The following is a 15,883-nucleotide window of genomic DNA, read 5'->3' as shown; positions in this document are numbered from 1 at the left end:
GCGGGTCACACGCAGGGAGACACGATGCACCAGAAACGAACGTAAGCAAAGGCTAGCGCCAGGACGAAGCGTCGAGAAGTGAGGCCCAGGGTCCCGCACCAACGTGAAGGCGGGACCCGGGCTCGCGTTCAGTGGCGCTGGTGACGGGCGGCCGAGCTCAGGGCAGGGGCGCTCGCGCCACGCACTCCAACTCCGCCCCTGCGCGGAAACCCACTGAGCCCCCTGCCCGTCTGAAAGGCGGCGTCTACACCACGGGGCACACGGGGAGAGAGAAACCAGGCAGGCGGGCAGGCTTCACGGCTGGAGGCAAACGACCACGAGAGCCGCCCCAGTGTCGCAGGGCAAGAACAAACTGACAGGAAGCTACAGTAATCAGTGCCGGGAGGCATGGTGAAAACAGACAGGTCAGTGCCACAGAACAGGGCCCGGAAACAGACCCACATAAACGCAGGGAACTGGTCCTTCACAAAGGAGCAATGCAACAAGCTCCCTTCAACAAATGGTGCTGAACAACCGGGCAGCCACATGGGAAAAAATCAACCCAGGCACAGACCTTACTCCCCTCACAAAAATTAACTCCAAGTGGGTAGAGACTTAAATGTAAAACGCAAAACTGTAAAACTCCTAGATGACGATGGGAATGGTGTTAACTTTTTAGATGCAGCACCAAAGACACACGATCCACGAGAGAAAGAGATGACAGGCTGGACTTAATTATAACGAAAAACTTGTGCTCTACAAAAGACACTATCAAGAGAATAAGACGGCCATAAACTGGGAGGAAATATTTGCACAAGACACATGTGATAAAGGACTGTCAGCCGAAAGGTACAAAGAACCCAACAATAAGGAAACCACCAGACACCTCACCACGGGAGGTCTGCGAGTGGGAGGATGGATGCTCCACGTCCTATGTCACCAGGGAAATGCAAATTAAAACAATGATGACACCATTACACCCCCAGTTAGAACGGCCGACACCCAGGGCCCTGACACCACCAAGTGCTGGTGAGGATTGGGGGGGCGCAGGAACCCCGCTCACTGCTGGTGGGAATGCACGTGGGGCAGCCACGTTCGGAGACAGTGCAGCCGTTTCTTACAAAACTGAGCAGACTGGTCGTGGGATCCAGCAACCATGCTCCTTGGTATTTACCCAAATGAGTGGAAAACTTCTGTCCACGCAAAAACCTGCATGTGGACGTTTTCACAGCAGCTTTACTCATATTGTCAAAGTCTGAGAGAAACCAAGATGCCCTCCAGTAGGTGAACGGATAAACCGTGGTCCATCCACACAACGGAATATTATTCAGTGCTAAAAAGAAATGAGCTATCACACCTGTAACAGTGTCAACAATAAAGTAAAATAAAATAGTAAAAATTTAAAAAAAAAATGAGCCATCAAGCTATGAAGGGACACGGAGGAAACTTAAATGCATCTTGCTGAGTGAAAAAAGCCGATCTGAAAAGCTACCTACTGTGTGATCCAACTATGTGACATCTGGAAAAGCCAAACTATGGAGACAAAAGAATCGGTGGCTGCCAGGGGTGAGAGGTGAGGGAGGGATGAACAGGCAGGACACAGGATTTTTACGGCAGTGAAACTGCTCAGCATGACACTGTAATAGTGGGCACGTCATATATTTGTTAAACCCATAAAACGTACAGCACTGAGAGCGAACCCTAGCGTGAACTGTGGGCTCTGGGCGACGGCGCTGTCGAGGCAGAGTCCTCGGTGGCAATGGATGAACCACTAGGGTGCGGGTGTCAGCAGCGGGGGAGGCTGTGCACGTGGGGATCAGGTACATGGCAACTCTCTGTATGGTCCACTCAATTTTGCTATGAACCTAAAACTGCTCTAAAAAAATAAAGCTTATTAAATTTTTTGAAAGCTATGTTCCTTTTCTGTAATGTGAACTTCACCTCAATTTTAAAAGGGGGGGGAGTTATATGGAATTGAGTTCATAAAACAGCAAGCATAATGCTGACCATAATAGTGTTCTAAACACTTAGAAAATCGGTTTTGTAACAACCCTACGAGATAGGTACTGATATCCTGCTTTTACAGATGAAGAAACTGAGGCACAGAGAGATTAAGTAGCCTGTTCAACAGCACACAGCAAATGAACAGCAGAGCTGGGACGTGAACCCCAGCAGTTTAGCTCCAGAGTCCATGTCCTTAACCGTTCCCCTACACTCCCATGGTGCCAGCCTTCATTCTGTGGGGACCCAGGGGCAGACGCTGACAGCGAAGGCCGCCCTCCACGACGAAAGGGGTCCCTGCCTGCGTGGGCCCGGCAGAGGCGAGCTCGCTGAGGCCCGTGCTCACTGCAGAGAGGGCACAGCAAACGCGGCACCCGATGGCATTTCTAAAGCTCTGTGGAGCCCGAGCTGTGACTTGGGCACGGCGTGGGCATTTCTGAGGTAGTCCCGTAAAAAGTGCTACAGGAGTACAAAGAATGTCACTTAGTTAATACAATGTAGACTTTCTTCAGAACTTTTAAAACTCCTCTCCAATTTTATAATCTTTCCTGTTCACCCAAAGTTACGAAGTTTCAGCTTCTGATTATTGTCTATTACAGGAAGACACGGGGTTAAAGACTCTTGGTTGGCCCCTACTATATTCCTACTTTTCCTACTCAGCTACAAAAATATACCGACCACAGTAACAACTTCAATTGTTTTCCCCTTTGGTAAAGGGGCTCTTTGAGATACATGGTATCTAACATCCCTTCCATTTCTAGAATTCTAGCCAAATAATTCAGAAGCTGCTTTTTAAAGACAGATCAGCAGATAGGTTAACATTCTAATGCAATGATACATAAGTAACCAGAGATCATTTTAGTGGGAAGACAAATTGCCAGATTTTAAAAGCACAGGGAGGACTTTATCATAAAAGCCGGGAAAGGGTTAGATGACCTCCCAAGGGGACACTGGAGTTGCGGGATGTAGTCCAGCCAAGAGCTGGATCACGGGTGAACAAGGGCAACGCCAAACAAACCAACAAACCACCACTCCCCACCCAGACGAACAGGACAGGCACAAGCCCACGCGCGACTTATCCCAGATTCTGAGAAAGCACCCAACAGTTTTTCAGGAAAATAAAGCGAACGGCAGTCCAGGCTTCTGTTAGCGTGGTACTTATAAAAAGCACTTTTACAATGAAACCAGCCATTAAAAGGTCTCAAAAGGGCCATCTTATGAGGAAAAAAAACAAAGATGATAATCTTTAAAAAAAATACATGCTTGATTTTTTCCTAGATTTCGTGCTACAGAAAATACTAATACGGGAAATGTATACTACCAAAAAATAAACCCAAATAAACCCGATTTTAACGTCTACTTATGCTTTTCCATCTATTCCCATCTTCTCCCCCATTAAGAACATGTCCTTTAATAAAGTTAAAAAGAAAAACACCCAGCCGGGCGGGTCTCAGTGGTTGAACATCGACCTAGGATCCAGGAGATCACGGTTCGATTCCCGGTCAGGGCACATGCCCGGGTTGCGGGCTCGATCTCCAGTCGGGGGCACGCAGGAGGCAGCCGATCAATGACTCTCTTCATCGATGTTTCTATCTCTCTCTCTCTCCCTTCCTATCTCTGAAATCAATAAAGATATATTTTAAAAAACAAAAAAAGTAGTCTTGGAGACACACAGAGGGACTGCCAGCCACGTCTACGCCCCTCACCGGGGGCAGCAGAGCTGTGCTGTACACTGTAGGCAAATCCAGGTCTAGAATGAGGGCCCATTCTCCACGCCCGTCATTTTTTTTTAAACTTTATTTTTCCTGTTGACACTCTTACAGATGCACCCCCCCCCCCCATCAGCACACTGTGTCTGTGTCCCTGGGCTATGCATTTATGTCCTCTGGCTAATCCCTTCACCTTCTTTCATCCAGTCCCCCCTCCCCTTCCCCTCTGAGCTCCGTCAGTCTGTTCCATGTAGCCATGCCTCGCTTCTATTTTGTTTGTTAGCTTATTTTGTCCATTAGATTCCACATATAAGTGAGATCATACGGTTTTTGTCTTTCTCTGTCTGGCTTACTTCACTCAGCATGATAATCTCCAGGCCCACCCATGCTGCTCCACGCCTGTCTTCTCACTCAAGAAAGCAAGTGACAGTGTCAATGACAGACGTGGTTATAGGAATAAGCTCAATTAACTCTAATTTTTTTTTTTTAAGTGAATCATTTGCAAGCTTTCCTTTGCTGCTTCAGCTATCATTTAGAAGCAAATCACTAGTGAAACAGCCCCCAACTGCATTCTGACATCACCCACCGCCCACCAGCAAGTTATGAGAATGTGGTCCGAGGACTCCTGGGGGGTCCCCCAAGACCCTTTCAAGGGGTCCGCAGAGCCCTCACACAGCTACATATCTGTGTGAGGCCGAATTTTCTTCATCTACTTCAACCAAACAACAGACAGCAACAGGTAGAAGGCAGAATCCCAGTCTCCTCCTAAACACGAGTTAAAAGAGATTAGCAGAAATGTCTTCTTACTAAATTGTTCGTTTTAAAAAATGGAGTTACTTTTCATTAAATGTATGCTGTTACCACCTAATGGGTTTATTACTGCGGTTTTAAATAAGCTAATAAATATTTTCATAGGGTCTCAGTTTAATTTCTAATCGAGCCCACATAAACACAAGCTCTTTGGGGTTCTTCATAACTTTTGAGAATACAGGGGTCCTGACACCTGGGAACCCTACCGATCCTACCACATCCTCTAATGGATGTTATACAGGGTGTTTTATAATGTTCTCACTGTCATTCTAGAGACACATCCAAGTGTTAATTAGGACGAATGATCTCAGAGGCAGTATTCTGGGTCATCTTCACTTACTCTTCTTTGCTCTAAATGGTACTTTTCCTACAGTAAGGAGGTAGGGGGACATCTGGAGCACCATTTCCCAAAGTGTGTCCCAAGGAACACTGGTGCCCGAGATGCCTCAGGAGTCGTCCATGGTCGAGTTTGTTGCATGAATGTTGACTATACCGTCCACTCAGTCTTTCTTCTACGCACATGAGCACGCTGAAGGTCTGGCAAGTCCTGCAGTAATGAAGCCTGTTTAACACATTTCTCAAACTTAGGTGACCAACAGACCCCTTTAACCAAGTAACACCTGTCCACGTAACATACTAGGGAAACAGGGCCTTGGAGGTCAGCTTGTCAGCCTGTATTATAAAATTCGGAGAGGAGGCCTGCAGTTAGCAGAGCCTTTATCACGACCATCAGAAGTCACTATGTCGGTATAATTTAGCATGGGTGACTTCTGGTAAACGACACACAGAAATCCCGCAGCGGCTATTTGCAGGTGGTGTAAAATACATTTTTTACATTCGATGCAGTAAAATACAAAGGAACAAACGTGATATAGATTTAGGAGCTTAAGAAATTCGATGAACAGCTTTAAATAGAATTCTTGAGATTTTCTTTGATGAAAAACATTAAGTACATCTGACCATGAGTCATTCCTTGAAATAACGAACATTAGTACGTCTTCTCGGGAAGGTCGACCCGCACACAGCTCCTCGCGGTGGCCGCCCAGCCTGCGGAGGGCCCGGGTTTGCGGGCCCTGCCCCTCCTCCAGCTCGCCCACCTCCCGTCCCCACTCCTGCGCTGGGCACCGGGCGTCTTGTGGGCCCCCTTTCTTCCTGTTCAAGATCACAGTGAACAGACCCCGTGCCCTCCTCTCCCAGGCTGGGTCACTCAGAAGCCAAGCCCTGGGCTCCCTCCTTCCCAACCTGTCCCTCTTGCTGCCTCCTCCCGGGGCGGCCAAGGTCGCCGGGCCGAGGCTGATGGACAGAACGTTGGCGAGCGCCTCACTGTCGCATCCTAGAATTATCAATAGCGATGGGGGGTGCTGTGGCTTACTGCAAATTTGCCCGGTTTTCACTTGGTTTCCGACAATCACTTTTGGAGCTTAAACAATTTATAACAATGTTTCCAAGGGAAAACATAATTTGAGTCCCAAGTTGAATTCTTAATAGATTGATATGAATTGTTTTTTTCAAGTCACCTGGGAATTAGAAATGGGTCCTGGGAAACAATACATCAAGACAGAGCTAGGCTGAGGCAGGTGACAGTCACTAGATGACAGTAACAGAGCTGAGGCGGTGGCCAAGGAATCCCAGCCCGGGGTGAGTTCTTTACCCAGGCAACCAGGTCTCAGCACGGAGCAGACAGACGTGCCTGAGCATTTCAGGAGAACAGATCGCTATCTGACCAGAATGGACTGGCTGTTTTGTTAGCCACCATGTGAGGTTTCTCAGATGTCGGGGTCCCCTCACTGCCCACTGCACAATCTTGCCTCAGTTTACCTGTCTATACGTGGGTTTCCAAAAAATAAGGCTCAGTCAAGGCTGCTCTATGCCAAGACACAGCTTTTGCCCCAAATCCCTTTCTGCACCCCCTACGCCACTCAGCTGAGTTTCTAGATAAAGCAGAAACTTTGGGAAACCTTTTTAGCTTTTTTCCTTCAGGTCTAACCAACCCAAACCGAGCCTAACGGCCCACGACGGCTTTCTCACGGCCCCTGGCTTCACTCTGTCCATCGGCACTGAAAACGACACCTGCATATACTTCACGAGAAAAAAATTCAGTGAAGACATACTTTGCTTATGTGTCACGTTTTTATAGTAGTTCAAAAAAAATCTCAAATCTTCTAAGAATACGCGAAAAGTGGTTCTAGAAAAAACGAAGTTAAGAAACTTTATCAACGGAATGAACTGTGGATTAATCACTGGCATTTATGACCTACCTAAAACATTTCATCAAATATTAATGTTGCTGTTATTATTACCAGTCAGATTTGGGGGGGGGGAGTTCATGTTATGAAATTATCTCACTGGTACTTGTTCCTCCTGTTAGCAAAGGTTTACAAATGTCAGATTCCATCTGAGAAAAGCATTTATGTCATTTTCTATCCTGGGCTTTAAATATTTAGAAGATGCTTATTAGCTGCTTCTTTTAATTAAGCAAGAGAAGGCTCCATACGCATAGGGATGGACCTTTTAAAGTGCTGCCAGATGAAAATGCTCTCATCAGGCATCACGGGCAGATATCAATGGACATTGACAAACAGCTCAGAAGAGAGATGAGAAACGCTGCCGACTCAGGGCTTCAAAATCCAGGCTACGGGTCATCGAGGCGCCCGGCCATTCACAGGGTGCTGGGCGCTGGGCACGGAGGGGTCAGAATGCCGTTGGTGGCTGCTGCCCGCCTTCCAGGCCCCCGCCGTTCCGTTCCCAGCGAGCGGGCCTAGGGGGAAAGTGAAATGCCAGCCAGTGCATTCTGCTGCTTACTCGCTCTTCTGATGAATGTTTGAAATGCGTGGCAAAAAAAAAATAGAGATTGGAGAATTTTAATTATTTGTTATCCTTGTTACTAAGTCCGTAAGAGGAAACTGGCATGAATTAGTCAAGGTGTTTTAAAGGTAAACATAATGGGCTTGAAGCAAAGGCTCTGATCCCCCAATCAAAAGCAACCCCCCATCAATTAGCCTCCACTGTGTCCTGTGAAGTTACTGTAGTCTGTCCTTTGTCAGGTGCTGGGGACACAGAGGCGTGTGCAGCCTCCACCTTGAGGCCACCAGAGAATAAGTCTTCCAATGAGGGGAGGGGGCGTCAGCAGGGAGGGGCCCCCAGGGGGCTGGGCATCAGCTGGCTCATTGGGAAAGGGTGCCCAGAGGACCAAGGGCTCTGGCTAAAGCCTCAGGGCCAGGCCCACGTTCTGACCATGGCGACTCTGCAGCGTCAGTCTGTCAATGCCCAGGGCCGGCATCCTGAGTGCGACGGGCCCCCACTCTTGGTTTATTGCTGTGCCCCCTTGAAATTCTTGACTTTTGAGCCAAGAGGCCCTGCATTCACTCTGATTCTGCACTTGGCCCCACGTATTATGCAGCTGGTGCTATCAATATTCATCATTAACTACGTCTAAAAATATGCAAAATTAAATGCGCTGGATTCTGCATTTTAGAATAAATTATGTTCTTTAAAGGCCACTTACACAAATCGTTCTTAAGTTTTACATACTTTGATTTAAGTTTATGACATTCAATATCTTTTTCTTGGTGGTCTTAAAATAAAAGTACTATTATATAAGAAAAATTCTGCAGTATTATTAAGAAGAGACCAGAATAAATACGTCTTTGTTAGATTTTAAGTAGGTATTAAACAAAGATGACGTTCATTTTTACTGTTTTAAAAATTCACTTTGAATCTAAAGGTGTATTCCTAAGTGTTTTATACTATCACTGAAGATTGGGTAAATAACAAATAGTAAATAGTAAAAAATAAAAATCAAAGAGCCAGCGCCAGCTGGGTGGCTCAGTGGTTGTGGCGTCAGTCACATGGGGTCAGGGCACAAGCCCAGGCTGCGGGCTCGATCCCAGTAGGGGGCGTGCAGGAGGCAGCTGATCGATGACTCTCTCCTCATTGATGTTTCTTTCCCTCTCCCTTCCTCTCTGAAATCAATAAAAACATATATTTTTTAAAAAACACAAAACCCACCCTGACCCAGGACCTAGATAGTCTCTCTGCATGTGACTGTGACTAGGCCCCAGCTCACTCCTCATCAGGAACAGAAATCAGGGCCTGGGGGGACGGACGCTGGAGCACAGATGCGCTTGGCCTTTCTTAAAGTGACAGGTGGTAACAACAAAGAGCTGCGGGACTGGATGTCACCAAAGATTTGAAGGCTGGATAAGATTTAGTCCTAAGGAAAGCTGACTAAAGGCTCAAACAATGTTTTAAAGAAAAGGGTTGCTTTGTGTGCGAGCAAGTGCCCAGGCTGAGAGATCAGCTGTCAGGGACGTGCGAAGGTAGGTCTGTCCGGCAGGGAAGGCTGCTTACGTGCAGGGGACAGGCCTTTCAAAGTTCCTTTCAACTCAGAGTCTAAGGTCCTGGGCGGGAAAGACAGGGGAGATAACGGCCAAGGAGGAAGCTGGATGGATGAACTGCAGGTCTGTCCCTAGCGCAGGAAAAATACCAGCTACTTAAAACTCTAATAAGAAAACTCACTGACAACTGTGAAATATGTATCTGGTTAGAGGGATGCTCCTGGAGTAATTATGGGGTCAAGAGTGAATGTAAGGACGGTGCAGCCACTGTGGAAAACAGTCTGGCAGTTCCTCAAAATATTGAGCATAGTTATCGTAAGACCCAGCAATTCCCCTCCTGGGTGTCTACCCAAGAGAAGTGAAACTACGTGTCCACGTGAGAATCGGCACACCGAGGTTCGCAGCAGCACTGCTCACGGCAGCCGCCAAGTGGGAACCAACCCAAAGGTCCACCAGCTGATGAACGGAAAAACGGATGCGGATGCCCACTCGATGGAACACTTCAGTCTGCTTAAGCAGCTGTAATAAAATAACAGAGACTGGATGGCTTATAAACAACAGAAATTTATTTCTCACATTCTGGAGGCTGGACCCAAGATCAAGGTGCCAGGAAACATGGTGCCTGGCGAGAGCCCGCTTTCTGGGTCTTTGACAGCCATCTTCTCGCTGGGTCTCCACGTGGTGGAAAGGGCAAGAGATCTCTGAGGTCCCTTTTACAAGGGCACTGATCCAGTCCATGAGGGCTCCACCCTCGTGACCTAATCGCACTGGGGGTTAGGTTTCGACATATAAGTTTTAGAGGGACACAAGCCTACAGCAAATGTTCATCCACAAAAAGAAATGAAGCTCTGACACAGGCTATAGCACGGATGAACCTTGAAATCGTCATGCCAAGTGACAGAAACCAGTCACAAAAGGCCACGAATCCTACAGTTCCACTGCTGTGAAATGGCCAGAACAGGCAAACCCAGGTTAGTGGTGGCCAGGGGAACTCAGAGGGACAGCTAAGGGCTATGGGGATTCTCCTGGGGGTGATAAACACGTGCTGAAATTAGACAGTGGTGATGGATGCACACTGAATCGTGTATTTTTTAAAAGGTGAATTCTATGGTGTGTGAATTACATTTCAATAAAGCTTGTTTAAAACTTTTTTTTTAAAAAAAAGAGTAGATGTAGGAAAAGAAAGTCGTCTTTTGTCCTAAACAATGAGTTTAAGGAATTATCTAGGTCAAGGAAGACTTGAAAAGTACCAGATTCTACAGAAGTTCTTGTCACAAGAGAATCAGACTGGTCCAAAGCAGACGACTGTAATGTTCACGCCTCACCAGAGGTTAAAACACACAAATGTGATTCTTCCTTTACTGTGCTACCTGCCACCTACGTCCTACCGGGGGTCTGGCATGGAAGGATGGTAGCTTTCAGATGTGTCTTACAGGGTTTTAAAGATGTTCTAAATTCAGTTACTTTGAAATAATGGAAACTTCGCCTAGAACTTTAAAAATAAAAAAACCTTAGCAACAAATTTAGGGGAAAAATTTAACCTAATAATATCAACCTATAGCTAAGTGAGAGAAAGAACAAAAAATATTCCTAAAACAGGGAAGGGCCTATCGAATCAGGGACAAGTGTACACCACACCCCAATTCCTAGGTGGCAGGGGCTCTATGGAAAAGTTGGGCACCCCACATCAGCCTGACATGTGGGCAGGGAACTGTCATAGTTTGAGGGTTCCTATCTCTGGCCTGAACAGTCTCAACTACTGTCGAAATGTCATTTTTGAGGGTTTTTTGAACGATGCAAGAACGCAACATTGCATCCATCATTCCTACCACTCTCGAGTCCGTATCCCTAAAGGTCTGTATTTTGTAACAAGTCACTATCCTAAATTTCTTTTGTAAAAAGACACATTTCTCTTTAAGTACCTCTGTTCTTACCAAATGAAGGCGACAGAAACAGCAAGGTTTATTTTTAAAGCCATAATGATCTGGCCGTGGCTGGTGTGGCTCAGTTGGTTGAGTGCTGTCCTGTGCACCGAAAGGTCACGCAGGTTGGATTCCAGGTCAGGGCACATGGCCAGGTCGGGGGTTCAATCCCCAGTCGGGGTGTGTGCAGTAGGCAACTGATTGATGTTTCTCTCTCTCTCTGCCCCCCCTTCCTCTCTCTCTAAAACCAATAAAAGCATATTTCTAAAAATAAAATAAAAGCATAATGATCTAAAACCTCAACCAGAAAATGTGAAAAATAGACTCTGGGTGACTTCCAGGATAATCAGACCTCCTATTTTGTATCAATGCTCATAAATGAAAACCCTACCTCAGAAATTACATTTCCCTGTCTTACAAAGCAATAATAAAAATAATCCAATCCTTTTTTGTGTACTAAAATTTTAACATCCCTCAGGTTCCTCATTTTAAACATGAAAAGTTGGTTTAATAAACATAACCAAGTCCTGAAAGTAGTTTCATGGAATTACAGGACCTTCTAATTTCAATGCAAAAATAATGTTGTTATATTTTATTAAAATTTCACTTATTGGTCATATTCCTCCTATCTAAAACTGAAATACTGCTTCTGCTCAAAAATCAAATAGTACTGACACAGATAATGCATGATATGAACTCCTAAAACTTCCTTTTGAAGATGAATCCCTATGAAACTGCTTTTCCTCCTAAAAGTAGCATGTAGCCAAAGATAGATTCTCCTCAACTGGAGATTCCAGTTAATCAGTTACAGCTCTTAAATCGGCATACATTCAGAATCATTAATATTTTATTATTTCTTCAGCATTATAGGTCTCCTATGTGAAATAAATGAAATTTACTTTAACAATAAAAATGCTAGATTAAGCATAATATTGACATCTATATTCAAACGACCTTTTCCTCAAAGTTGCTTCTGAAGATAGTGGTAACAAACTAAGAATCCACTTAAACCCTGGCCGCTGTGGCTCAGCTGGTCGGGCGTCATCCCGAGCACCAAAAGGCTGCCGGTTCCAGTCCCCGTCAGGGCACATACCCGGGCTGCGGGTTTGATCACCAGCCTGGGTGTGTGGGAGGCAACCAATCAATGTTTCTCTCTCTCTCCTTTCCTCTCTCGCTAAAAAAGAATTTTAAAAAAAATTTTTCTAAAAAGGCTGAGAACTATAGTATTTTTTTAAATGGACTCAAAATGGAAGCTACAGAGCTACAGCCTCCAAAAGCTGCTACAGATTTTTCTGATCTAATATCCCCAACACTGCAATCAACAGAAGGGCCCTTGAAAATTACCTACTGATTCAGTCCGACACGCATGTAGCAGAATTTAAGCTGTTGTATATATGCTCTTATGTCTGTAACGCTTTGTTCAGTGTATCACATTTATCTGTCAGGTGAAAGAAAATAGGATACGTATGCAGACAAGACTGTGCAGACACCCTTCCATCCTGGGGCACGCCTTCCAGTGAGACAGACAATAAACAAAGTAAGTAACAAAGGGTCAGAGCAAGGGCTACAGGAAAAAGGAGCGAGTCCGAAGGGAGGGTTCAAGGGGTTCGGGGGTAGAGATGAAATTTCAAACATGAGAAGGGGCCTCACTGAGACGTCTGTGTACAAACAGGAAAATAACAGTTGATATTATTAATCTGGCTTTGAAATACATTACATGTTTGCATGTGGGGTTTTTAATATTCATAGATGCTTTCTACTCTCTTTTTCATTTCCTATTTCCTCATAATTGACTGACTGGAGGTAAGGTACGCAGCCTAGGACACGACATATGCTAAGGATATGTCTCCTAATATTGCGGTTTACTTGCTGTTTTTTGAGAACTACAGCTACAATGAAAGTGAAATTTAGGGTTCCCCATAAAACAACTAATTAACAGTCAAAATGGAATTTAGATCACGAAACTGAACATTCTCTCCAGCAATTTCTACGTGATCTTTATCCCATTAATATTTATTAGAGGTTAGCTAGAGTATGAACAGCAGTTCCTAATGTCATACTGTCTGCAGCAGTAAAAAATTCACATTATTATCTGAAATGATTATCTTTTAAAGTAAGCCCACGGAATGTGTCTCCACAAATTTCATATTTACGTAGAAAATTCATTTGTAACATTTCAAAATGAAATCATTTTATCAGCATTTCATGCAATATTCCCCATTTTCCAACTTGCGAGAAAAAAAAAGAAAGCAACAGAGTAACTGATGTTTAAATGTTTTTATTTTGAAGACTAAGAATCCTTAAGTGCCATAAATGCACCAAGAAAAGCTTAGAGAAAGTTAGCAGATTACCAAGGACTCCAGCCGTCTTCCACACAGGACTTGTTAGTGCGTCACAGGGAAGGTGCTTGATATTGAAACTTGCACTGTTTACGTGTCTCAATAACGCCCACGGGCGAATGAGACCCCTTGCGCTGTGAGTAGCAAATGTAGGCGAAGAGACCAAAAAATAGTAAGAAGAAGAAAATACAGATTTTAACAGGAAATGTCATCACTGACCGAACTAAATACATTTGAACTATTGCCCAAATACCCAACCCAAGCACATATTTTAAAAATGTGTTTGTCCCAAGAGAAGCTAAACTGACATTTTTTTGCTGGGACATGTTAGACTGTGAGACCTCCATCCCACATCTGGAAAGAACGTTTCAAACTGAGCTTGATGTAACTTTTAAAAATCCAGAGCAATTGGATACTAAGATCCGAATCTGACACAGTCAACAGAACGTTAGAAATGAAATGAGAGAAGTTTATCCTCCTCCCTGCGGAGACAGAAACGCGGGACGAAAGGTGCACTTGCCTCTTCTGCCCTTTAGACTGTTAACCATAGTTCTCTCCATATGTCACCAAGGAAGAGCAAACCGAGATTTGTTTAAAAGCTCGCCGAACTGAAATACGACCATCTAGACTTGCATCAACCCTTCCCCACCCCCAAAAATTTATAAAAAAAAAAAAATCAGAAGAATACAGCCAAATATACTCTATAAACTACACCGGGATCACTCTGCTCCAAGGCCAAGGAAAGCGGCTACGATTCCAAGATCCATTCGGAAGCGTATCCTCTGCAATGCGTAAGCTTTCCGTTGGCAACATCAGTCAACACCAGAAAGCACGGAGCGTTGAAAAGGTTAAGCGGATGAAGGTTGAAGCAACAAAATAACCAGTTCGCTAAGAAATATTTCTTGCCAAGTAACCATAAAACAATTTCGGCCCTAAGGAATCAAAGACGGCTTTCCTTGGCTCTGCCGAGGCCATCGAAGCCCTCGCACGATCTCAAGTAACGTGAGGAAAAGGCGCACGGAGGCGCCGGGGGTGGAGAAGACGAAGGGGTTCAACCCGGGGCGAGACCGAGGTTAAAAACCTCATCGCAGCCTCACCTCTGGGCGAAAAGGTGGGAGGGGAGCATGAAGTTTCAGCTCCCGCTCGTTCGCTGAAAGGACCCTGCGAGGCAGAGGAGGAGGGAGGGAGCTACGATGCGGCGCCCGCGGTGCGGAGACTCGGGATCTTGGAAAGGGATGCGGAGGAGGGGGCTCTTATGTAAGCGCGCGCCGCAAACCGTGCGTGCGCCCCCAGCCCCAGGCGCATCTGAGACCCAGCGCACGTCCACCGCATCTCCCCCGGGGGCGCAGCCCCAGCCTGCGGGCGCTGCGAGGAAGGGGGACCGACTCTCCGGCCGGTCTGCGCGTCCCCCGCCTCCGCGCCGCCACCACCCGGGGCTGCGATGGGGGCGGCCAGCGCCCAGGTGCCCCGCCCGGGACGGAGCGCGACTTCCCGGGGCGCCTGCAGCGCGCGCCCACGGCCTCTGCGCCCCGACCCCCGCGCCCCACACCGGCGCCCGGTCCCGCGCCCCGCCCCGACCCCCCGCCGACGCTTACCTCGCGCGGCCCGGACGCCGCAGCCGCCGCCGCACAGCAGCCCGGCCAGCAGCAGCCCGACGGCCGGGGCCAGCGCGGGCGCGGGGCGGCGCAGCATCGCTCGGGCTCCCGGCGCCGCGGCCGGCCCGAGGCGGGAGCGGCAGGGAGGCGCGCGGGGCGCCCCGGGGGGGTCTCTGGCGGCCCGGAGCCGGCTGCCTCGCGCCGCCGCGAGCACCGGGGTCCGCGGAGGAGCCGCCGCCGTCCCTCTGGGCCGCGCGCTCGGACCGCGAGCGCCCTCCCCTCCGCGCAGGCAGCGCTTCGCCGGAGGCGGCGGCAGCAACTAAGATGGCGGCGGCGCTCTCTCTCGGGTCCGGCGACGGTACCCGGCTGGGGGCGGGGCGGCGGCGGGCGGGGAGGGGCGGGGCCAGGGCGAGGGGCGGGGCCGGGAGGGGAGCGCCGGCGGGGCGCGCGCGCGGCGGCCCGAAGAGCGCGCAGGGCGCGGGGGGCTGGGGAGGGGCGCGCGCCAGGGGGTGGTTCCCGAGCGGGCGGGAGGGTCGGGGGGGGCGGGCAGTGCACCCCCGCCCCAGGCGCAGCCCAGAGTCCCCGCTCTACATCCCCGCGCGCCTGCCCAGGCTCGGGAGCCGAGCGAGCGGTGCCCGGGTCCCGCCCCACCCCCGAGGAGCGCAGACCCCGCTGCAGGGAGGGCGCAGCCCGTGGCCCCTGAGCGCCAACACGTTGGCACTTCGGGCGAGTCGCGTCGCGTCTCCTCGCAGGACGTCGGTGTCTCCCGCTAAGCAGGGCGGCGGGAGGGCGCCCGCCGCGTCGGGCGGGGCTCGGGGGTGGGAGGTCAGCCAGCCGCGCTTTGTAAACAGTCGGGCTGCGCGCACGTGCTGCGGGGGCTCCAGCCCCGCGCGGGCGCCGGTCCCGGGGAGTCCGAACTGAATTTGTAACTCAGGTTCCTCCATCTGCTGCAGGTCCGTGTGTGGCTCGGTAAAGGGGGCTTGTGCGCCCGCCCTTTCTAGAGAGTCTTGGTGTGATGCTAGCGGTGCTCCTTAGAAATGCAGAGACCCAAAAGGGCCCTCCCAATTGGACCCCTACGGGAGTCATGGGTCTTCCCCTTCCCTCCTGTCCTGGGGCCCCCATCTTCCCTCGACCCCACCCCCCCAAACTAGGGGAAAGAACTGGAGCAGTCATGGAGGGCTCCTGTGGGCC

The 15,883-nt window shown here is 48.4% G+C and overlaps 1 protein-coding gene across 1 annotated transcript in view; it reads right to left on the bottom strand.

Annotated features, from left to right (window-relative positions):
* CLSTN1 (calsyntenin 1) overlaps positions 1–14,789 on the bottom strand; it is a 55,064-nt gene extending 40,275 nt beyond the window's left edge. Inside the window, exon 1 of the mRNA XM_087820122.1 lies at positions 14,693–14,789. Within this exon, the coding sequence (XP_087676248.1) occupies positions 14,693–14,789 (97 nt within the window). The remainder of the gene's footprint in view (positions 1–14,692) is intronic.
* Positions 14,790–15,883: the final 1,094 nt, after the last annotated feature.

Source organism: Miniopterus natalensis, chromosome 9 (genome assembly GCF_054644295.1).
Source record: "Miniopterus natalensis isolate mMinNat1 chromosome 9, mMinNat1.hap1, whole genome shotgun sequence".
In the NCBI taxonomy this organism is placed as follows: Eukaryota; Metazoa; Chordata; class Mammalia; order Chiroptera; family Miniopteridae; genus Miniopterus; species Miniopterus natalensis.
The sequence above is the reverse complement of the archived record's forward strand: the minus strand, read 5'-3'. Positions and strand labels throughout refer to the sequence as shown.